This window comes from Dendrobates tinctorius, unplaced genomic scaffold, assembly GCF_039654945.1.
Source record: "Dendrobates tinctorius isolate UK_male_01 unplaced genomic scaffold, ASM3965494v1 ptg000203l, whole genome shotgun sequence".
In the NCBI taxonomy this organism is placed as follows: Eukaryota; Metazoa; Chordata; class Amphibia; order Anura; family Dendrobatidae; genus Dendrobates; species Dendrobates tinctorius.
This window is the reverse complement of record NW_027361870.1, coordinates 27,967,883-27,991,860: the sequence shown is the minus strand read 5'-3', so window position 1 is coordinate 27,991,860 and position 23,978 is coordinate 27,967,883. Positions and strand designations below refer to the sequence as shown.

Sequence of the window (23,978 nt, the reverse complement as noted above, 5' to 3'; positions counted from 1 at the left end):
GCAAATAACGAAAGATAAATAAGAGCAAAAGCATTCAAAGTACTTTTCATTTTTTGACCAACATCATTCGGACAATCTTCATAAAAACAACAATATACAAACAGAAAGAAAGACCAAGTTAGTAGCTTCACCTTAACTGCAGCCCGGCAGAGATCTGCCACCATCCTGCCAGAAACTCTTGTCTCAAATATGTTGGATACAGCAAAGTTAAAAACTTTCTCCAGAGCAACCTGTAATAAAGTACACAATTTTCTATTACATAATTAGTATGGCTTAAAGGCAAACAAAAACACCTGATCTGTGTGCGCGCAATGTTTATTGCTAGTGCCATTTTCATTAAATTACTTAAAAGAGGACCTACCACCAAAAATTTCACATATTGTTGGACACACTATGTATTTTTTTTGAAATTTCCCCTTTCTGTTGCAGAATAACCATCACCTGATGAGCTAGCTTTAGTGAAGTCCAAGTGTGTGTTGTCAGATATTTTTCACTGGGGCATGTACTCCTCTGTATGATGCTACTGAATCATAGGCAGGTAGCAACACAGCAGAAAATATGTCTGCACATTAGCTTAGGTTTCTCAGTATGAGATATAGGGATACAGCCCTTATCTCCTGGAGTGTAGGAGCTTCCACGGGATGCAGAATGAAACCACGTAGGTTTGAGCCAAATCAGCAGAGCAGGTGGGTGCACACAAAGGCTGGAAAGGAAAAGCATTGCATTAGAGCAAAAAGGAGGATGTGGCACACCAAAATGAAGATTTAAAAAAAAAAAAAAAAAAAAAAAAAACACTATTCGTCGCTCAAGCCATAATCAAAAAACATGCAAAACCTGACACGCTTCCGGTGCAAAAAACGCACCTTTAGTCATAGGGTCCTATGACTAAGGGTGCATTTTTTGCACCGGAAAAGCATCAGGTTATGCATGGTTTTTAATTATGGCTTGAGCGCCGAATAAAGTTTTTTTTTTTTTTATCTTCATTTTGGTGTGCCACATCCTCCTTTTTGCTTCTATGATTGGTTAAGTGCAAGTGGGGGGAGGGGTTGCATTTCTTATCCCTGTATGAGCAGCCCAAAGTTAACTCATTAGGTCACAAATACTTTGATTGCAAATGTCTTCTCAACGGAAGCGGAATAAATAATACAAACGTGTTTTATTCTGCCCTGCAGACACAATTATATCATGCGCCCAGTTTGAAATGAAAACATTTTGTGAAAGTTCCCCTTTAAAAGTGATACTTAGATGTGGCTTCAAATTAGGGATTTTTGTGTACTCACCGGAAAATCCTTTTCTCCGAGCCAATCATTGGGGGACACAGAGACAGTGGGTGTTATGCTGCTGGTCACAAGGAGGACACCAAGTAATCCAGAAAAAAAGTTAGCTCCTCCCCTGCAGTATACACCCTCTCGCTGGATGAGATTTCTCCAGTTCGGTGAAAAAAGCAGTAGGAGCATAAACAGTCAACAATAACCAAAACCATGTCAAAACCTAAGAATGCTACAGTGAGACAATAGGCTAAACAGGGTGGGTGATGTGTCCCCCCAATGACTGGCACGGAGAAAAGGATTTTACAGTGAGTACACAAAAATCCCTATTTCTCCTACGCCTCATTGGGGGACACAAACAGTGGGACGTCCTAAAGCAGTCCCTAGGTGGAGAGCATACATCTGCTAATACCCCATGTACCACGGAGTCAACACTGAGGTACTGCCGATTGCAGACTGTCTGCCGAGAGTTGCATCCGCAGAGGCCTGAGAATGGATTAGGCAATGTTTGTAAAGGTATGCAGACTCGACCAAGTCGCAGCCTTGCAGACCTGTTCTGCCGGGGCCTGGTGTCGAATGGCCCAAGAGGCGCCCACTGACCGGGTAGAGTGCGCTTTAACCCCCACTGGGACAGGCGCGTTCCTGACACGGTAGGATTCTTGAATCGCTAAGCAAATCCACCTGGCTAGCGTTGCTTTTGATGCGGCTAGACCCTTCCTATGCCCCTCTGGAAGCCTGAACAGAGAATCTGGCTTGTGGAAGGGAGCCGTACGCAAGATGTACCGTCTCAGCGCCCTAACCACATCCAGGGTATGGAGGGCCTTCTCAATGCGATGGACTGGCGTCGGACAAAAGGAAGGCAAAACAATTTCATCATTGAGATGGAAAGAGGAGGCGACCTTGGGTAGGAAGGACGGGGACGTCCAGAGAACTACCTTGTCCTGATGAAAATTCAGGAACAGAGAACGGCAGGACATGGCTGCCAATTCCAAAACAAGTCTGATTTACGTAATTGCCACTAGCAAGACCACCTTCCAAGAGAGGACGGTCAGTGACACGTCCTGCAGCGGTTCGAAAAGAGCCTCCTGTAAGGCCCCGAGAACCAGGTTAAGGTGCCATGATTCCAATGGCCTTCTATTAGGAGGCGACACATGGGAAACTCCCTGAATGAACGTCTTGACCTGAGGTTTGGTGCCAAATTTGCATTGGAAAAGCACTGACAAGGCCGAAATTTGGCCCTTGAGCGAGCTAAGTGCGAGGCCTGATTTTAATCCGGATTGAAGGAATTCCAATATGACTGGAATGGAAAACGCCAGAGGTGATCGACCATGATCCTTGGACCATGAAAAGAAGGTTTTCCAGGTGCGGTGATAGATGCGAGCAAGTGTATTTACTGTTATATCCACGGATTCCTCGCAGGCTGGAAGGGACGGACCCTTGATGAGCAGGTCGTCCACATACGGTAACATCACCACTCCCCGAGAGTAGAGAATGGCCATGACCTTGGTAAAGACCCTGGGGGCGGTGGCGAGTCTGAAGGGCAAGGCAACAAACTGGAAGTGTTCCTCGCGAATTGCGAAACGCAGGAACTGCTGGTGGGATGGGCAGATCGGAATGTGAAGGGAAGCGTCCTTGATGTCGATGGATGCTAGGAACTCTCCTTTTTCCATGGAAGCAACTGATCAGAGATTCCATTCAGAATCGCCGTACCTTGACAAACTGATTTAACAGTTTGAGATCCAGAATGGGTCGCATCGTCCCGTCCTTTTTTGGAACCACAAAGGTTTTAATAAAATCCCCTGAACCTCTCGTGATGATGAAGGACCGGAATGATGACTCCATCCCTTAGCAGAACCTGAACAGCCCGAAGGAACGCTCTTGTCTTTCTTGGGGGGGGGGGGGAGAAGACAATTCTATCTTGTATCCGGAGGACAGCAGCTCCCTGACCCACTTGTGGACGTGGACGGCCGCGAGCCAGGTGTAGCTGAAGGAAAAGTAGGCGCCCGCCAACTTTGTCGGTGTCTGCCGGATACCGCAACAAGTCATTGGGTATATCTATGAGACCTAGCTCCCCTAGATCCAGAAGTACTAGGCCGGGGTTTCCAAGAGCGGTTAGGCCTGTATGAGACCTGGGAGCCTCTGTCTCCGCGCGGGGACCAAACTGATCCAGAAGAGAAGGTAGAGGAGGACCAACTGGAATTGTTGCGAAAAGATAGAAAATGCGTCGGCTGTTGGCTGTTTGGACGTTTCGCAACCTTTTGTTGAGGAAGGAATTTACTTTTTTCCCCGGTAGTATCAGAAATGAGCTGGTCTAGTTTCTCTCCAAAAAGACGACTCGTTTGAAAGGGGAGAGAAGTCAACGATCTTTAAGATGTGGCATCGGCCCACCAGCCGCGGAGCCATAGGGCTCTTGTAATGGAGCTCGCATTAGCGGCAGTTTGAGCCGCGCAATTGGCGGCATCAAAAGAAGCATCAACTACAAAGTCCGCTGCGTGAATTATCTGCCTGGCGACAGTGGCTGCCTCCGGAGGAAGATTGGTGCCCTGGAGGAAGTAATCAAGACTTCTACCCAAGCGGCCATTGCCTTAGTGACCCAAATTGCCCAGAAAGATGGAAAAAACGCTGCTCCTGAAGCTTCAAAAAACTGAACAGGCAATCAATTTGACGATCGGAGGGGTTTCTGACTGAGGAACCCTGAGAAACAGATAGGAGCGTTTTAGAAGCAATACAGGAGGGACTACCGAAGGGGGCTGTAACCAATCCTTCATTAGGTCTGGAGCAAAAGGGTATTTAGCCTGAGTAGACTTTTGCCCTGTGAACCGCTTACGTGGCCGATCCCAATGTTTCTGGACAATTTCCTTAAACACCGGATGGCTGGTAAATAACCTGCGCACACGCTTGGTTTTCTTAAAAGAGATAGGGTGTGCTGGAGTGGAATATTTTCCTCATCCAACTTCAGAATCCTGTTGACTGATTCTATAAGAGAATCAAGCGACTCTTGATCAGTTGTGGGATTCTGAGGGGCTGACGTGTCAGATTCGAATTCAGAGTCGTGCTCGCTGTGAACCTCAGGAGAGGGAGAGCGAGAGACAGGAGTCGCCAATGCTGAGGCGCGAACGTGACTAGGGGACGAGTCATGGGTCCGCTTTCTAGAGACCTGACCATCCCTTGAACGAGTATAGCCCCTGCTGGTGGACGGTTCCCGACCAACGCCAGAGCCGTCCTCGGGAGGTATGGACTCTTTCTGGCTTAAAGAGTCCTCGCGGAGGGAGAATATAGCCTGGGTCAGAGACTCCACCAACTGTTACAGGGACGCAGCCCACTCAGGGGTTCTAAACGCAGGAGGCCCGTCAGAGCGCAGGCCGGGGCGCAGTCTGGGTCACGGTCCATGCATAACAGATTAGTCTGTGCACTGGGTAAGGCAGACTTGCAAGTGGTACACACGGTTCCTGAAAGGATTAACGGCAGGGTCTGTCTGCATCTGCAGGGAATATGCCGGGAAGGGGTTAAACTTTAATCTGAGGGCAGATGCAGCTTACCCACGGTCATGTGCTGTGTCCTCCAGGATGAAAGCGGTGGCCCTGTGTTGTCACCCGGTATCCGGCAGTCCAGAGCAGGCATAGAGCTCCTGAAAGGGTTAACGGCAGATGAGGTAATAGACATGGACACCGAGATCAGAATTGCGCGCCTCGTATATAATGAGAGGCGCCAAGAGGAGGGAGCGGCAACGTTAGCGCGGGCGGCGCTATTCAAATTGCAGCCTAGTTGGCCGGAAAAGCCGGAGGCTAAATTTCTGGCCTCCCCGCGGTAAGCACCGGGCGGGGGGAGGGGCCGCAACGGGCGCCAGTGTACCGCCGCTTACGTTAAGTCAGCACTTCTCCCAGGGACAAGGACCCGACCCCATACCTCCACTCCTGTGCTAAGGCAGGTCGTGCTGTCCGGGGTTTTCCAGCTGAAGGTGTCTCATCCTTCGGGCGATATAGCAGAGCTGGAGGAGGTATTATCGATCCACCCTGTGGCAGGGGGATGGAGCGCTCTGGGGCTGATTCAGGGCATCCGAAAAGCGCTGCTCAAGTCTTCTCCATGCACTCATGTGCTTCGTCCTGTTGCGCTTGCCCTCGCATCCGTGGAGTACCGGGACTGTAAGGGAACATCGTCAGAGGAATCAGCCCCATTCGTCGCAGGAAATTGTACGGGGAGGTATACTTCGTGTGCTTGCCTGTTGATGTTTCGGGGGAGAGCGGGTCGTAGAAAGGAACCGTCGCCCCCTTCACTCCGTTAGTTAAAAAATAAAAATTTACAGAAAATTCAAAAATAAAATAAAAACGGTGGGCTCTAAAACCAGACCCAAGTGCCTCCTATAGACACTAAGCAAGAACTGGAGAAATCTCAGCCAGCGAGAGGGTGTATACTGCAGGGGAGGAGCTGACTTTTTTTCTGGTTTACTTAGTGTCCTCCTAGTGGCCAGCAGCATAACACCCACTGTCTCTGTGTCCCCCAATGAGGCGTAGGAGAAATTATGTGTTTCATCACTGGGTCAAGCTGAGATTCTGTGCAGCATTACATCCATCATGCTTTATATTACAATCTGTTTGGGCTGCCTACTATGTTGTAATCAAGGATCGTGAAAATCTTCTCTAGCATTTTATGTAGAATTTGTTTAGTGTGAAGGAGGGAAAAAGTGTAACATGCAGCAGTATTATAACCACAACGCATATTTAAATCTAATGTATTATCTGCCTATGATTAGGCAAGTATCCTGATAAAAGCTTTGCCCAAATATAATAGACAACTGCCCCCACCCCATTTTAACATATAAAATAAGTCAAACTTCTACACAATGTACCATGAGAAAAAATAAAAATTTTGGTGGATCTGCAAACTCATGTATAGGACAGCACAAATACGCCACCAGGCTGGGGCCAGAGGTATATACCCACTGTATCAACTCATCCTTTACAGTCAAGAATGCACTCCTTCATATTTATAGCATAGTAGATACGGTAAGTGATGCATTCTTCAAATTAAAGCCAATATCTAGGTTTCACTTATTGCCAACAATCTTCTCCTAGAATAAGACCCACCTTAAAAATCTCCTTGGAGCACTGAGTGAGGATTGTACTGAACGTTGACGACAGGCCCAGTTCAACCAAACTTTCAACGTGGGTCATCTTCTCAGTCTCCGTCTCTTCTCGTGTTTGTTCCAGTACACTGCTTTCAATAAGGGCGAAGCACCTACATAACAATAAAAACGTGCACTTTATATAAAATAGATCTATATTAATATATTTGTATGACATAAATGTGCATAACCTAATGTGGCGTAGGGACAAAATTATCTGAAATTGAATATTCTGAAAGTTCAGGTCTTTGGAGAAGGATTCATTCTATTCCATCACTCGAAAGATCCTATGTTTGAAAGATTTATTAGTGTTTTACTGAAAGTTATTTTTATAAGGGAATGTGGGGACATAAAATATGTGCAGTAAACATGGATCTGAAGAGTCTGCCATATTTATTAATGGTTTTAGACACTTTAACCAACAGTAGATAATCTTAGAAGAAAAAAAAAATGGATGTGCTTTAAGCTTTCGACCATGTTTTCAGCCTGTTTAAGCATATTTTACCAGGATTAGATATCTCACCTGTCCATGAACTGGAGCACAAAGTCTTCAAACTCTGCACTGGCCGAGCACAACTCCCTCTCTACCTGCGGGAGGAAAAGAACGCAAGTTTAATATGGCAGTAGTGTATAATTCAGTATTTAAAGGGCTATTGATCAATACTAAAAAGTTCTGTAATATAACATTATTTATATTGTTACCAATTATACTGCTGTTTATAGTTATGGCCTAGACCAACCTTCGGTACATAACATGGGGGGTACATGAAGGGAAATGTGACCAGGTCCGTTAGCCTCCAAACTGTGCCTGCACATGATTTCTCAAGGACACGTGCAATGGGAAGCTGCATGGTGTTTCAATGGAGGTGACCAAGTGTTGTTTCTGGTCACATGCCCATCCATCTGCTGCTATCCTATGAGGTTTGCATTTGGACATCAAAGTTTGCTGACCAAAAGCACACTGTCTAGAAAATGTGGCAGAGTTTAACAGGACGGATTCTTTTCTTTCCTGATATCTGTTGGGGAGAGAGCCGGGAGGCCCCCGTACATATTGAATAATCAGCTGATACTGCTGAAATCAGTGGGTTCAGCTGACTTACCTAACAATATGTACACACAGGGGTATATATTCATACGTTATTAGTCACGTTGCTATAGCCACAATTTTTAATATCGGTCCTAATGTGTCAAATCCTTTAAAACCGGTAGGAGACGTGACGGTAGCCCTAGTATTGATTAAATCACGCCATATACATCAAATACTAGATCTCTAAACGCAACAATCATGTGTACGGGGGGCTCCCGTAGGGCAGATGTCAGGGGAAAGAGTGACTGTGCACGTTGGGTTCACATATGCTCGACCAATTGTTGATTCAGAAGATGAGCCACTTATGTATAGTTAGAAATCGCCAAGTCATTAGTGAACACATCAAATGAAGGTCTTATTAAATTGAAACAACGTGAAAACTGGGACTGTGTTTTATATGAACTTAGTGTGGTTTTACACTAAGCGATATCGCTAGCAATATCGCTAAAACGTCACTGGTTTTGTGACGTTATAGCGATATTGCTAGCGATATCGCTATGTGTGATACTTACCTCCGACCGGCTCCCCCGCTGTCCATCGCTGATCGCGCGAGATTGGGCGGCTCCATTTCTCGTCGGGCGCTTCCTGCTGTGTGAGACGAGCGACGCTGGACACGGGCGGGAGGACGCCAGGATTGCTGTGTGTGAAAGGTGAGTATCGTGCGCTGCGTCGCTGCTGCATCGCTGTGAGATCTTTGTGTGAAAGCTCACTAGCGATCATTTAGCGATGCACCAGCGATCCTGACCGGGTCGGATCGCTGGTGCATTGCTAAATGTAAAAGGGCCTTTAGCAAAGTGATTTGGGGCCCAGATACAGATTTACATTACAAAGAGGACTCTTACCTCTGACAGATCGCTTCTTTCTTGAAGTACTGAAGAGCAGTCTACTAAAGGCACCAAAGTGGAAAATGTTGCAATAAATTGGAATGTGATCTGTTTGCAGATAAAAAAGATGCAAATACATGTCATAATGCTGAAAAAAGTACAAATACAGAAATAGCACAAATAAATACAGATCATAGTAGAATAAATACAGCCTTCAAGTAAAGTGACGATGCAGAGCACTTGTAAAAAAAAAAAAAAAAAAAAAAAGTTATTCATTAAATAAAAAAAATGTTGCTTTAACTCAGTCACCCCCCCAGCCTGTTTATACCTTCCTGACTAACCAGGCAAATTTTACAATTCTGATCAGTATCACTTTGTGGTAATAACTCTGGAACGCTTCAACGTGTCCCACAGATTCTGAGAACGTTTTTTCGGGACACATTGTACTTCATGTTAGTGGTAAATTTAGGTTGAGATTTTTTACATAAATTTGTGCAAATACCTGAATTTTGGCAAAATTATATCACACAAAAGCGTTCATAAATATCCTTTCCCACATGTGTAGTTTACATCAGCACAATTTTTGAAACTTTTTTTCAGTTAGGAAGTTAGAAGAGTTTAAAGTTGATCAGCAATTTCTTATTTTTCCAACAAAATTTACAAAACCAACCTTTTTTTTTTTTTTTTAAAGGACTACATCCCGTTTGAGGGGCCTATGACAGAAAATACCCAAAAGTGACAACATTTAAAAAAACTGCACCCCTTAAAGTTCTCAAAACCACATGCAATCATCTAGGGGAGCAGTGAGCATGTTGACATCACATGCACCTCACAGAGTTTTATACCACTGGGTGATGAAGAAACCAATTACATTTTACCCTTTAAAATGTTGTTTCAACCCCAAGTTTTTAATTTTTATAAGGGCTAATAGGAAAAAAATGAACCGCTCAGTTGTTGTGAAACTTCTGAGTGCACCAATACCCTACATGTAATTGCGAACTTACTTTTCAGGCACAGTGAAAAGCTCAGAAGGGAAGGAGCGCCATATTATAGTGCAGATTTTGCTGTTCTCTATCACAGCATTTAGGAGGTTAAACAACTGGGGGCGGTGCGGGCACCGCTCCTGCGAAAGACAGTTGGAGTTCGGCTATCACCTAAGCCGAGCTATCAGTGGCGCTGGCAAAGCTCCTGCACCACGCATGATCGCGATGGTGCACACATACGTCAAAGGTTGTGAAGGGGTTAAATTTGGTATTTAACAAAACTTCTGGCTAGAGTCTAGATCATTTTTGTAATTGATCAGCATAAGATCAGTTCATTTTAACTTTCTCTCCATTTGCAGGGCTTACCATGCATTTACTAAAGTCATTTGGATCCACACCAGGTAGCGCTCTCATCAATAGAGGTAGCATGTGCGTTGGGCCTTCTGGGAACCACCTGCCACCAGCAACCAGGCTGCGTGCCACTCCAATGACGCAACTTAAAGTTGCAGTAAGCTGGTGAGGCTCAGTTAATGTTTCCAAAGCTGGATAAGTTCTTCAAAAGTTGGAAAAACAGACAACTTTATGTTATTTGGCAACAAACATGTAAACGTAGAATAGCCCCTAGGAACAACATACTGGCGACATTAACGAGACCATCCATAATATGGTCCTTTACATAACATTACAAAATGACCAGCTTACAGGGAAAAAACGCCATGGGTACAGTCTAACAATACAATTTATTAACCTCATAACGACCAAGCGCTATAAATTTATGGCACTTGGTCACAGGATTTAACCATTGGCCTTCGAAATTTTACAGCGCCACATTAAAGATTCCGCAATTTGTTGGGAACAACTGTTAAGACACATCCGGGGATGCTGAAAATAAGACAGAAGGGATTTAACACAGCTTCTTTCTTTACTTTTTCACGTCCACAGGATGCTCACGTCTACATAAATAACAGCTCTCTGCCAGGTAAAGCAGATCCAGGTTAGCTCTGATAGGGACTTATGTCACTAGTGGGCAGATTTCCCCTGTAACTGATGTATCTACAAATGTCCTAGTTGCAGTGGAAAAAAAACAAAACAAAAAAAACAAGAAAAGAAAACCCATATTTTATATGTGTAAACAATAGGGACAAAGAATAAAATGTACCCTCCACCTTCTTCCAAAATAAGAAAACAGATATTATTTCTCTCATTTTGTATACATTTAACTACACTAGTACAAAAAGAATGATATATCCATCCACACACGCTACCCATCCATACAGTTGCGATAACATGAGTAATTAAAAGGTTAGTGTGAAAGTTGAACAGTATATAAGCCAACAAAAAATTTTAGATGGTAATTTACCTACAGTCGTAGCCAAAAGTATTGACACCCCTGCAATTTTGTCAGATAATACTCAGTTTCTTCCTGAAAATGATTGCAATCACAAATTCTTTGGTATTATCTTCATTTAATTTGTCTTAAAAGAAAAAACACAAAAGAGATTGAAGCAAAAAATTGATCATTTCACACAAAACTCCAAAAATGGGCCACACAAAAGTATTGGCACCCTCAGCCTAATACTTGGTTGCACAACCTTTAGCCAAAATAACTGTGACCAACCGCTTCCAGTAACCATCAATGAGTTTCTTACAATGCTCTGCTGGAATTTTAGACCATTCTTCTTTGGCAAACTGCTCCAGGTCCCTGATATTTGAAGGGTGCCTTCTCCAAACTGCCATTTTTAGATCTCTCCACAGGTATTCTATGGGATTCAGGTCTGGACTCATTGCTGGCCACCTTAGAAGTCTCCAGTGCTTTCTCTCAAACCATTTTCTAGTGGTTTTTGAAGTGTGCTTTGGGTCATTGTCCTGCTGGAAGATCCATGACCTCTGAGGGAGACCAAGCTTTCTCACACTGGGCCCTACATTATGCTGCAAAATTTGTTGGTAGTCTTCAGACTTCATAATGCCATGCACATGGTCAAGCAGTCCAGTGCTAGAGCCAGCAAAGCAACCCCAAAACATCAGGGAACCTCCGCCATGTTTGACTGTAGGGACTGTGTTCTTTTCTTTGAATGCCTCTTTTTTCTCCTGTAAAGTCTATGTTGATGCCTTTGCCCAAAAAGCTCTACTTTTGTCTCATCTGACCAGAGAACATTCTTCCAAAACGTTTTAATCTTTTTCAGGTAAGTTTTGGCAAACTCCAGCCTGGCTTTTTTATGTCTCGGGGTAAGAAGTAGGGTCTTCCTGGGTCTCCTACCATACAGTCCCTTTTCATTCAGACGCCGACGGATAGTACGGGTTGACACTGTTATACCCTCGGACTGCAGGGGAGCTTGAACTTGTTTGGATGTTAGTCGAGGTTCTTTATCCAACATCCGCACAATCTTGCGTTGAAATCTCTTGTCAATTTTTCTTTTCCGTCCACATCTAGGGAGGTTAGCCACAGTGCCATGGGCTTTAAACTTCTTGATGACACTGCGCACTGCAGACACAGGAACATTCAGGTCTTTGGAGATGGACTTGTAGCCTTGAGATTGCTCATGCTTCCTCACAATTTGGTTTCTCAAGTCCTCAGACAGTTCTTTGGCATTCTTTCTTTTCTCCATGCTCAATGTGGTACACACAAGGACACAGGTTGAGTCAACTTTAATCCATGTCAACTGGCTGCAAGTGTGATTTAGTTATTGCCAACACCTGTTAGGTGCCACAGGTAAGTTACAGGTGCTGTTAATTACACAAATTAGAGAAGCGTCACATGATTTTTCGAACAGTGCCAATACTTTTGTCCACCCTCTTGTTTATGTTTGGTGTGGAATTATATCCAATTTGGCTTTAGGACAATTCTTTTTGTGTTTTTTCATTTAAGACAAATTAAATGAAGATAATAAAGAATTTGTGTTTGCAATAATTTTCAGGAAGAAACTGAGTATTATCTGACAAAATTGCAGGGGTGTCAATACTTTTGGCCAGAACTGTAAATAGTGCTGAAAAGTAATAACATTCCTCCAGCAATTGGCTGCAGCGGAGCATCACAGAGTGGGGAAGCAGAGGAGACTTTGCGCTAGACTCAGGGAGGGCAAGTAAAGCACAGTTTTGTGTATGCAGCAAAAAGTTTAAAAAAAAAAAGGGAACAACCTCTTTCTGGCTGTCTGGTCATTAAAGGGTTAATGTTTTACATTAACACAAATTTGCAGCTATAGATGGCGCTTTAATTTAATTACTAAATGGAAGATGAAAAGTCACCCGTAGCATCACGTACCTTTCAAGTACTGGTGGAATTACAAGCTCTGGGCGCATCAGTGCCAGATTCTGCAGGGCTTGTGCTGCCTCAAGGCTTCCAGTCTTGCTAAACATTGCCAGGAGGACAGGCTGCATGACGCTTTGCACAAAGTCCGTTACATCTTGGTCACTGAGCTTGTGACTGTCAGGCACAGGGGTCAGCCATGACGGCTTCTTATACCTCTCCCGATGCAGCCTTCGTACAACACAGCACGGCAGCCTCTGCAGCAGCTTCATAAGCTTTGACTACATGAAAAACAAGAATAAAGAGAGTTACGGTGCGTTTTCAGAACTGTATTTAGTTGATAAATCAACGTGTTACACATTTTATGCACTTCTTCAGGAGAGGAGATTGATATTTTTTGTTAGGAGTCTCCCTAAATGTATAATACCTGGGGAGTGGAAAGACGATAATGTAGTAATTTATTGTCAAAAACATAATTTCTGAATAAAAAAAAAAGCTTAGTGCTTAGTTTTGGGTATGTGCACATGGGAAGAAATGCACACAGGTAATCAGATGTTGATACTTGATAAATTAATTTAAATATTTGCAATTTAGCCTATGATCAGAGTTATCTGTGTGTCAGTATTAGGTTACATACCATCATAAGATAGATGTCTAAATATCCCCCATAACTTTATTAGCTTTATGTTCACCTGCTTTATTATGGAGCTTAAACCTCTAGGTTCAAGCAACATATTGTAATCCGATTTCTTATATTTTATTATTCTACTACTTTTCCGCTTTTTCTGCAATTAATGCGGCCCGAACCGCTCGGCGCAGAGACCTCCCACAGGAATTAATGGCGACCTTTCCATGACCCCCAACTGACATGGATTGAAGCCACAGCGCAGGTGCAGTGACCTTACAAAGATGGCAGCTATGCAAATGCAGCTTCTACACATGACCCGTATTAGCTAATAGAAGCTGACAGATCGCTGATTCAAGGTCTTAAAGGCGCAGCGCGACAATGGCTTCTGAAAAGCCCCACCCAGTGATGGCTAACCTTGGCACTCCAGCTGTTGTAAAACTACAACTCCCAGCATGCCCTTGCAATCTGCAGCAATTGAGGCAGCAGTTGAGGCATGCTGGGAGTTATAATTCTCCAACAGCTGGAGTGCCAAGGTTCGGCATCACTGGAGTCGGACGCCAAAGTGGCTTTAGAAGCCCAGTGTGCCAAAGTGGCCCCTGAGGGGCCCGGAGCGCCAAAGTGGCCCCCAAAGGCAAAGTGACAGCATGAGTCAACATGGCTAAAGTGGCTACCAAGCGGCTACAGAGGTGCCAAATGTGCCAAAGTGGCTACCAAGCAGCCAAAGTGGTTACCAAGTGGCCACCGAGGGGCCGAATGTGCCAAAGTGGCTACCGCGTGTCCAAAGTGGCTACCGCGTGGCCAAAGTGGCTACCGCGTGGCCAAAGTGGCTACCGCGTGGCCAAAGTGGCTACCGCGTGGCCAAAGTGGCTACCGCTTGGCCAAAGTGGCTACCGCTTGGCCAAAGTGGCTACCGCTTGGCCAAAGTGGCTACCGCTTGGCCAAAGTGGCTACCGCGTGGCCAAAGTGGCTACCGCGTGGCCAAAGTGGCTACCGCGTGGCCAGAGTGGCTACCGAGGTGCAGAATGTGCCAAAGTGGCCACCAAGTGGCCAAAGTGGCTACCAAGTGGCTATTGAGGTGCCGAATGTGCTAAAGTGGCTATACACAACCTTCTTTTCCTAACTTCTTACAGTCGACACCTGATACACTGCTGTAATGCTGGCAGCGCTGTTCAAGACCATGTATTTCCTTTTGGAAATGCCCTTCTAGTTTTAAATTGTATTTTCTATTTGTATCTGTACTTAATAAAGAAATTGGAATTTTAATTTTGAAGCATTTACACATCACTTGCGGAACTTGAGAAACAGTAATACGGAAATCTAGGATGTTCCAGGCTGCACAGACGAGATAAATGATCACACTTGTCACAATAATCGTTAAGTCCATACCACCTCTCATGTGGTATGGACTTAACGATTATTGTGACAAGTGTGATCATTTATCTCGTCTGTGCAGCCTGGAACATCCTAGATTTCCGTATTACTGTTTCTCAAGTTCCGCAAGTGATGTGTTCTGTGTCTGTAGCACAAACACTGAAAAACCAAGAACCTACAAGACTAGCTTCACACTTTTTTTTTCTCCTACATAAAAAAAGGGTCCTTTTTTTTTTGTTGTGTGCTCAATCCATTTTTGGTCTGTGTGCCACTTTCTACAATCCTTGTTGCATCCATTGACTGGCATTGGTGAGTTTGATCCACAGAACAATCTGAAGTAGCAAAGTAAGACATGTTTCAGGGTTTTTTGTGTGTGTTTTATATATATACACACACACACACACACACACACACACACACACACACACACCAGTCAGCAGAAAAAAAAAAATATGGACATAGGAAAATGCACAATGATTGTGATCTTTCTGCAACAAAAAATAGTTAACAAATATCCCGAAGAACTAATGTGTGAAAGACATTATGGTGGCATGTACTAATGGAGAAATCCCAAAAGCAGTGGACCTTAGGCAAAGAGGACCCAAGACAGGCTACTCAGAAGGAAGCTAAAAAAAGGAAGCAAAACTTCTTTCCTGCATGCTGACCAACGCAAGAAGCTTGACCAATAAGATTGAAGATCTGGAGTTGATAATGTATGAGGAAAAACACGACATAGTAGGAATAACTGAGACATGGTTTGACGACAGCTATGACTGGGCGGCTAACTTGCAAGGATATGATTTGTTTAGGAGGGAGCGTAAAAAAAATGAAAGGGGGTGGAGTATGTCTATATATAAAGTCCACATTAAAGCCCACACTAAGAAGATATACAAGAGGGAAATGAAGAGGTGGAGTCTCTATGGGTGGAGATACAAGGAGGGAAAAAGGAGATAAAATCTCTCTCTCTTAGCCTCTAATTGGGGGACACAGAACCATGGGTGTTATGCTGCTGTCCACTAGGAGGCGACACTATGCATAATCTGAAAAAGATTAACTTTGGCTCCTCCTCTGCAGCATACACCCCTGGACGGCATCAGCATTCTCCAGTTTTGTGCAAAAGCATTAGGAGGAACATAACAGGAACAACATAACCATGCCTGTAAGAAGGCCGCTATGTACAAGCTCAAAGAACAATATAAGAACTCAACCGTAACAACGGCCCGTAAGGGCAACAGGATGGTAGCTGTGTCCCCCATTAAGAGGCTAAGAGAAAGATTTTACGGTGAGTACACAAAAATCTCCTTTACTCTGTCGCCTCATTGGGGGACACAGAACCATGGGACGTCCCAAAGCAGTCGCTGGGTGGGAAGTAATGGACGAATATTGTGCTGACAGGTCCCTAAACTTGGGGCACCGCCGCCTGCAGAACCAGTCTACCCAGGCTCGCATCCGCTGAGGACTAGGTATGAACTCCGTAGTGTTTCGTAAACGTGTGTAGGCTAGTCCAAGTGGCCGCCTTACACACCTGTTGTGCCGAAGCCTGGTGCCGAATGGCCCAGGAGGCCCCTACCGCCCACGTAGAGTGTGCCGTGATACCGGCCGGAAGAGGAGAATTGTGAAGGCGGTAAGCATCTTGTATGGTGGACTTGATCCACCTGGCAAGGGTAGCTTTGGAAGTCGGCAGACCCTTGCGAACGCCTTCTGCAAGAAGGAAAAGGGAATCAGACTTCCGGAAGGGCGCAGTCCTAGACACGTATATACGCAATGCCCTGACGAGGTCAAGCGTATGCAGAGCCTTCTCCACTCTATGAACCGGAACCGGGCAAAGGGATGGCAGTGAAATTTCCTCATTAAGGTGGAAGTTGGACACAACCTTCGGAAGGAAGGATTGGACTGTACGGAGAACCACCTTGTCTTGGCGAAAGGCTAGGCAGGGCCGTCTGCAGGAGAGTGCTGACAATTCAGACACCCTGCGTAGCGAGGTGATTGCCACCAGAAAAACCACCTTCTGTGATAGAATGCGGAGTGGGACTTCCTTAAGGGGTTCGAAAGCTGGTGCCTGCAATGCTGTCAGGACCAGGTTGAGGTCCCACGTTTCCAGTGGACGTCTGTAGGGGGGAACCAATTGGGAAACTCCCTGGAGAAAAGTCCTTACTTGCGGCTTGTTAGCAATGCGCCTCTGGAAAAGCACTGAGAGCGCTGACACCTGGCTCTTAAGCGAGCATAGGGATAGCCTGGCATCCAGGCCCGATTGAAGAAAACCAAGTACCTTTGGGAGGGAATAAGTGAGTGGAATCTGGCCGTGAGATTCGCACCAGGCAAAGAAAGCCCTCCAGGTACGGTAATAAATCTTGGCGGAGGCTGGCTTCCGTGCCCTGATCATGGTTCCAATGACGTCCGGCGAGAGCCCTGCCTGGGTTAGAACCCAAGTCTCAAGGGCCACACCGTTAAATTGAGAGCCCCTGAATTCTGATGGTAGAACGGGCCTTGTGACAGAAGGTCGGGACGGTCGGGGAGGCGCCAGGGGGCGTCTGCTGTAAGTTGTACGACGTCGGCGTACCATGTACGTCTGGGCCAGTCCGGCGCGATCAGGATGGTTGGAACTCCCTCTTGTCTGATCTTTCTCACGACTCTGGAAATCAGGGGGAGGGGTGGAAAAATGTACGGGAGCTGGAACTGGGTCCAGTCCTGAACCAGGGCATCTGCTCCGAGCGACCGCAGATTGCGTGTCCTGGCCATGAAATTGGAGACCTTGGCATTGAGATGGGATGCCATTAGGTCCACGTCCGGGGTCCCCCAGCGATGGCAGATCCGGTGAAAAATTTTGGGGTGGAGAGACCACTCCGAGTCCATTCCTTGTTTGCTGAGAAGTCTGCTTCCCAGTTGCCCACACCCGGAATGTGGACCGCAGAGAGTACCGACCTCGTGTCTTCCGCCCAGTGGAGGATATGTGCCACTTCTCTCATTCGCCTGGGTACTGCGGGTGCCGCCTTGATGGTTCACATATGCCACCGCCGTAGCATTGTCCGACTGTATTCTGATATGAGAGGCTGCCAGCAAGTGATGAAAGGCTCTCAATGCCAGGAAGATGGCCCGAATTTCCAGGATGTTGATGGGCATGGTCGCTGCCACTGGTGACCACTTGCCTTGTGCCCTGTGATGTAGGTGCACCGCACCCCAACCTGTCAGGCTCGCATCGGTGGTCAGGACCTTCCAATGACCTGAAAGAATTTCCCCCCCCCCCCGCAAGAGAGGTTGGCTTGAGCCACCAGTGCAGGGACCTCCTGGTTGACGATGTTAGCCGGAACTCCCTGTCGAGGGAAAAAAGGATTCCTGTCCCAGGACTTGAGGATGGCTAGTTGAAGAGGCCTGAGGTGAAACTGGGCAAATGGTACCGCCTCCATTGCTGTTGCCATCCTGCCGAGGACTCTCATGGCAAACCAGAGAGATCTGAGGGGAGCGCGAAGGAATATGCGAACTCCCAGACGGAGAGCCAGTGCCTTGTACTGGGAAGGAGCACCAGACCCCTGGAGGTGTCGAATAGCATCCCCAGGAAGGTCAGGGACTGACTTGGGGTAGTCAATGACTTTTGTAGGTTGACTAACCAGTCCAGGCGACTCAGTGTCGATTGTGATTGAGACGCTGATCTTGCAGTCCTTGAAGGTGGAAGCCTTGATGAGAAGGTCGTCCAGGTATGGAACGACTACTATGCCTCTGAAGTGTAGAATGTCCATGGTGGCTGCCATGATCTTGGTAAACGTTCTGGGAGCCGTGGCGAGTCCGAACGGGAGAGCCACGATCTGGTAGTGGTCATGGCTGATCGCGGACCTGAGAAATCTTTGATGGGTGGGAGCAATTGGTATATGCAGGTAAGCGTCTTGAATGTCTATGGAGGCGAGATATTCTCCCTGCTCCATGGACGCAACGATGGACCGAAGGGACTCCACGCGAAAATGACGAACCCGTACATATTTGTTGAGTTGTTTTAGGTCTAGTATGGGCCGGACGCTGCCTCCTTTCTTTGGGACTACGAATAGATTGGAGTAGAACCCTCGGAAGAGTTCGGCCGCGGGAACCGAACTACAACTCCTGCTTGAAGGAGGGAGGAAATCGCTTGGTGGAAGGCACGAGCCTTGTAGGGCGATTTTGGTGGAACAGAGAGGAAGAACCGGTTCGGTGGACTGGAAGTGAACTTTATCTTGTATCCGGAAGACACTATATCCCTGACCCACCTGTCTTCGGTAATAGGCAGCCAGACTTGCTGAAAGAGTAGAAGTCGTCCGCCTACGGGTGGGGTGTCTTCCGGAGTTCGTGAGTCATGATGAGGAGAAATTCTGAGGTTTTCCTCCCTTGGGCTTCGCCTGGCCTGCTTTTGACTGCCAGGTCCTGTCCGGCCTCTGCGCTGTCCGAGGGTTGTACCTGCGTGGAGAGCGGTTACGATTATGTGCTGGACGAGAGATGCACCAGCCCGAAGAATTCCGAAAGGATCGGAATCGAGTTTGGTTACGCCGTTTGAACGTGCGTTTAGGCTTTGAGGGAGAGAGGTACTCTTACCCCCAGTGGCGTTGGATATCATTGTGTCCAACTTTTCACCGAAAAGCCGCCCACTGAGGTACGGGAGATGCGTGAGGGACTTCGAGGCCGCATCCGCTTTCCATTCCCGCAGCCAGAGGATACGCCGAATTGTGATGGCGTTTGATGCTATCCCCGCTACGCCTCTTGCGGAATCCAGGGCTGCATGAAGCATGTAATCTGCTACCACTGCTATTTGAACCGCTTGGTCCGACAGCTCAGAATTTGAAGCCTGGAGGCCAGCTTTCAAATTTTTGGCCCAAGCCAGAATGGCCTTGGCCGCCAAACTGAAGCGAACGCGGGAGCCAGGGAGGCCCCTGCCGCTTCGAAAACTGAATGAGCCATGCGTTCTACCTGCCGGTCTACTGCATCCCTGAGGGTTGAGCTACCTGGCAGTGAAAGGAGGGTCTGTGATGCTAGCCTAGAGACTGGGGGGTCCACTTCGGGCGGATCAGTCCACTCTTTGGTGTCCTTTTCTGGGAAGGGGTACCTAGCCTCCAAATATTTGCGATTGGTGAATTTCTTCTCAGGCTGCGAAAACTGCTTAGTAAGGATCGCCTGAAATTCCGGGTGGTTAGAGAAAACCTTAGGCGGTTTCAGAACACCTTCAAAGCAAATCTTGTGTTCTGGGGCTTCCATGGTTGGATCGGAAATGTCCAGCACCCGATGGATGGAAGAGATTATGTCCTCAACTAGCGCTGTATTGCTAGGGGGACAAGGGACCGGAGACCTCTCCGTTTCGTTGTCTGAGTCGGAGTCACATATGCCTTCCGAATCCTGCGTATCGCTGAGGCGTTCCCTGGTGGGTGAGCTGGGGCGGAGGTCTTCTGTAGTCGGGGATCGCTGTGGAGATCTGCGTTGTCTGTGTCTGGTAGGGGACCGTGTGCTATGGGATGACGCAGAGGAACGTGTGGGTCCGCTTACATCTGGGAGAGCCAGAAACGGCCTGTCCCTGAGTGGAGCTGTCCCTTTGCTGGGTAACGCTACTAGCCGAGACATGACCCTGCAGAGCCTGGAGCAATGTGGAGGTTAGGTTATCTATGGACTGTGTCAGACTGCGACATCTGGGTAGCCCATTCCGGCGTGGTAGCAGCCGCTGAAGCACTGGTAGGAGCCTCTTGGGGTTCTGACCCAGTATTCTGGATACAGTCCCGACAGTGCGGGTACATGCTGCCACTGGGGACAGCGGTTTTGCAGGCTGTGCAGAATGCATAAAAGCATTCCTGCCTGGTTCTCTTGTACCTTGAGCCCGACATAGTGCACAGAGTGCGGAAGGGCTGGCTATGAGAGGGCCCTACAGGGGTGGCCATGCAGGGAAAAACCTATAGGAGAGCCTTACAGGGAATCCGGATTCACAGCCGAGTAAAAAAAAATCCGAGCTGTGATCTTACCCCACCAGTGTGCCCCTAGGTCCAGCGCCAAAGATCCACAGTCCTGTGCCCCCCCGGAGACTGGCTGGCGTGGTGCTGCTGATGCCTGCGGCAGAAATGGCCGCCGAGAGGATGAGGAGGGAGAAGAAGGGGGCGGAGAGCTGAGAAAGAGCACAGAGATGTGTAAAAACGTGCCCTTTCTGTTTAGATACGCACCTTCCATGACACTGTAGAGTGTCATTTGTCATCCCGGGGGCGGAGAGGAGGCGGCGACCTCAGCTAGGACGAAGCCGCGGCCTAAATTAGCTACCGCTGCCCAGATAGGGCTCCAGGCCGGCGCAGAAGTCCAGGAGGGGGTCGGATCTGAACCGGACCCCCCGGATTGAAAAGGCAGGATAGCGGTGGGGCCACAATCAGAATCGGGGCCCTTTGATGGGTCCCCCTGAGGCGCTATGTAGCTGGTGCTGCCGCAGAGACAGGGGAGCAGAGAGCCCTGTGTCAGTATGTGCCATGCCTGTCGCACTCTCCCCCAGCCCCAACAGGAGCCCGCAGCTGGGCTGGGGTCCCTAGATACTGTGAGAGGTATCTCTCCCTTAGGCAGCCAGACTGCAGATTGCCGTGGTACAGACCCCTACCTGAGGCATCGCAACCTAATAACCCCAGAAGGGGATTAGGGAGGGTGCTGCTGTCACCATCAGGGGGCTTCCTCCTTGCCTCGACCTCAACCCAAGACCAAAAGGAATTGAGGAAGGAGGGGGGTCTCAACTTCGAACCAGCACCCGCAGGACTGGGGAAGGAGCGACATGGGGAACAGCCATCTCAACTTCAACCGGGCACCCCAAAATAGGGGGCCGAGGAAGGAGCCATGCAGGGAGTCTCACAGGAGACCCACTTTTCTTCATCTGTCATCCGGAAAAAGAAACGGAGTGAAAAATGAGAAATTCTTTAGGTGTGCCTCCTATGCGACACTAAGCAAAAACTGGAGAAGGCTGACGCCATCCAAGGGTGTATGCTGCAGAGGAGGAGCCAAAGTTAATCTTTTTCAGATTATGCATAGTGTCGCCTCCTAGTGGACAGCAGCATAACACCCATGGTTCTGTGTCCCCCTATGAGGCGACAGAGTAAGTAATAAAATCCTCATAGGGGTTTGTTATAAGCCACCAAATTAACAGAAACCACTGAAAATGTATTATTGAAACAAATAGACAAAGCAGCAAAATCACAATGAGGTGATTATTATGGGGGACTTCAACTACCCAGACAGACTGGGAAACTGAAACCTGCGTATCTCAGAAAGGAAACCAATTTGTCAGTGACCAAGGATAATTATCTCTCACAATTTGTGCAGGGCCCAACTAGAGGGACAGCCCTTCAGGACTTAATTTTAAGCAACTGGCCAGATAGAAGTACGAGTCGATGGGCACCTAGGGAACAGTGACCACAATATAATACAATTCCACTTGTCCTTCAGTAAGGTGCCCTGGAAGGGAGTTACGAAAACGCTGAATTGCAGGGAAGCAAAGTTTGATCAGCTTAGAGAGGACCTTCACCGAATTGATTGGGACAATGTCCTCAAAAATAGGAGCACACAAAATAAATGGGAAATATTTAAGTCAATTTTACATACCCACTAGCCATACCGCACAGAAATAAAGGAACAGGAGAACACCAATGTGGCTAAATAAGGCCTCTTTCACACATCAGGTTTTCGCCGTCAGGCGCGATCCGGCTCTTTTGACAAAAACCAGATCCAGCGAAATGCAATGCCGGCTCCGGTTTCCCCCCCATTGACTTACATTTACGCCGGATGGCCATGCGTTTCGTCCGGTTTTCGCCGGATCCGGCAATGTGTCGCAATCCGGTGTCTGGAAAAAACGGCAACTGTAACGTTTTTTTGTCTCCGGCGAAAAAGCTGGACCCTCCGGATCCGGCGCTTCCGGCTTTTTCACACAATGAAAGTCTATGAGCGCCGCAATGCGCCGGATCCGGTTTTTTGGGTCTGAGCATGCTCCGTAGCTCTGCCCACAGCACACATATATAAAAGCATGACAGTGGGACCCTCAGCCACACCCAACATGCCACCCAAGACAGGAACCAGGCGCAGGAGAAGGCAGGAGACCACCTCAGCACCACCACCACCCCAAATGCAGCAGCAAAGGGAACATGCTGAACAACAGGAGGGGAGTCCACCAGCAGATGAGAGATGGTAATTATCAAATCCCCCATTCCTCAAAACTAGGGCCATGGAATATCAAGATATTCATTGGCCCTTTGTTTCTCTTTATTCAACAGCCGCCCAAGAGATGCAGCAGCAGCACTGGCAGCAGCAGCACCACCCACAGCCATGGAGTCTGGCCAGCAAGAGGACACCACATATTCTTCTGGGAGCCCTCCCTCGCATAGTCAGCGTTTGATGGTAAGTTTTTATTTCCAAAATCCATCATCTCTGTAATATATGTCTATTCATTGCCTTTTATTTCAAAACAGGAATCACAAGCTGAAGAGGAGCTCCCAGAAGAAGAAGGAAGGGGTGGACAGACACCTGGAGCGGGCTCACAATTGGTAAGATTTTTTCATCAAACGCAGAAACACAACATCACACTACACACAACACATAGAAAACAATGTACCGCAGACATCACACAGCAAACAAATATGCCAACATCCAAACATAAATTTTTTTCTTTTCTTCTCTAGTCTTCCCAATCTGGTGCTCGGCCAAGAGGTCCTCGCAGTGCCTCCCAGGGTCGTCGGCGACAGCAACGCAGCAGTCACCAGCGTGTAAGTATAATATTTAAGTTAAATTTTGGTACACTTTTTATTTCATGTCTTAAAGTGTGGTGACTAATTTTGCTATTTTTCTATTTTACTTTAACAGCGTGCTCCCGACTGACGGCGAGGATGGAGGAATAGATGTGGACCACCTCATCGATCTCGTCAGAGAAAGGGAGCCGCTATGGAATATGGCTGACCGCCGCCATGCTGACCTGATTGTTACCCGACGGCTCTGGGAGGAAATCTGTTCGCTCCTTGTGGACCGCTGGGAGGACCTCAATGCTCGGGCCCAGATTAAAGAGCGTAAGTATATACAGTACCGGTTGCTTGATGTAAACCAGTGTTTCCCGAACTCCAGTCCTCGTGGTCCGAACGGATCATGTGTTCAGGATTTCTATTTACTATGGAAATCCTGAAAACATGACCCCTGGGTACCATGAGGACTGGAGTTTGGGAAACACTGATGTTGTATACTAACCACTTTGTCCTTTCTCGTTTCAGGGGACAGAATTGTGAAGCGGTGGCGGTCTGTGAGGGATCGTTTCAAGAAGGATTTCAATAAAGAGATGTGGGCCCCGAGTGGATCTGGAGGACGCAGGAGCAAGTACAAGTACGCACGAGCCCTGTCGTTCCTCCGGGATACAATGGTCACCAGAAGGAAAAAAATTACACACCACATGTAAAAAAAAAAATGTTTAGATGTAAAAAAAAAAAAAAATTTTTCAGCCAGGGCC

General features: G+C 47.2%; 1 protein-coding gene across 2 annotated transcripts in view; it reads right to left on the bottom strand.

Moving 5' to 3' along the window:
- Positions 1 to 23,978, bottom strand: part of PSME4 (proteasome activator subunit 4) — a 219,507-nt gene that overhangs the window by 117,847 nt on the left and 77,682 nt on the right. For both annotated transcript variants that reach the window (XM_073553924.1, XM_073553925.1), the window contains 6 exons: positions 12,544 to 12,809; positions 9,651 to 9,837; positions 8,320 to 8,409; positions 6,914 to 6,978; positions 6,353 to 6,503; positions 132 to 230 (listed from right to left, as the gene is read on the bottom strand). In XM_073553924.1, coding sequence (XP_073410025.1) covers positions 132 to 230; positions 6,353 to 6,503; positions 6,914 to 6,978; positions 8,320 to 8,409; positions 9,651 to 9,837; positions 12,544 to 12,809 — 858 coding nt within the window. The remainder of the gene's footprint in view (positions 1 to 131; positions 231 to 6,352; positions 6,504 to 6,913; positions 6,979 to 8,319; positions 8,410 to 9,650; positions 9,838 to 12,543; positions 12,810 to 23,978) is intronic.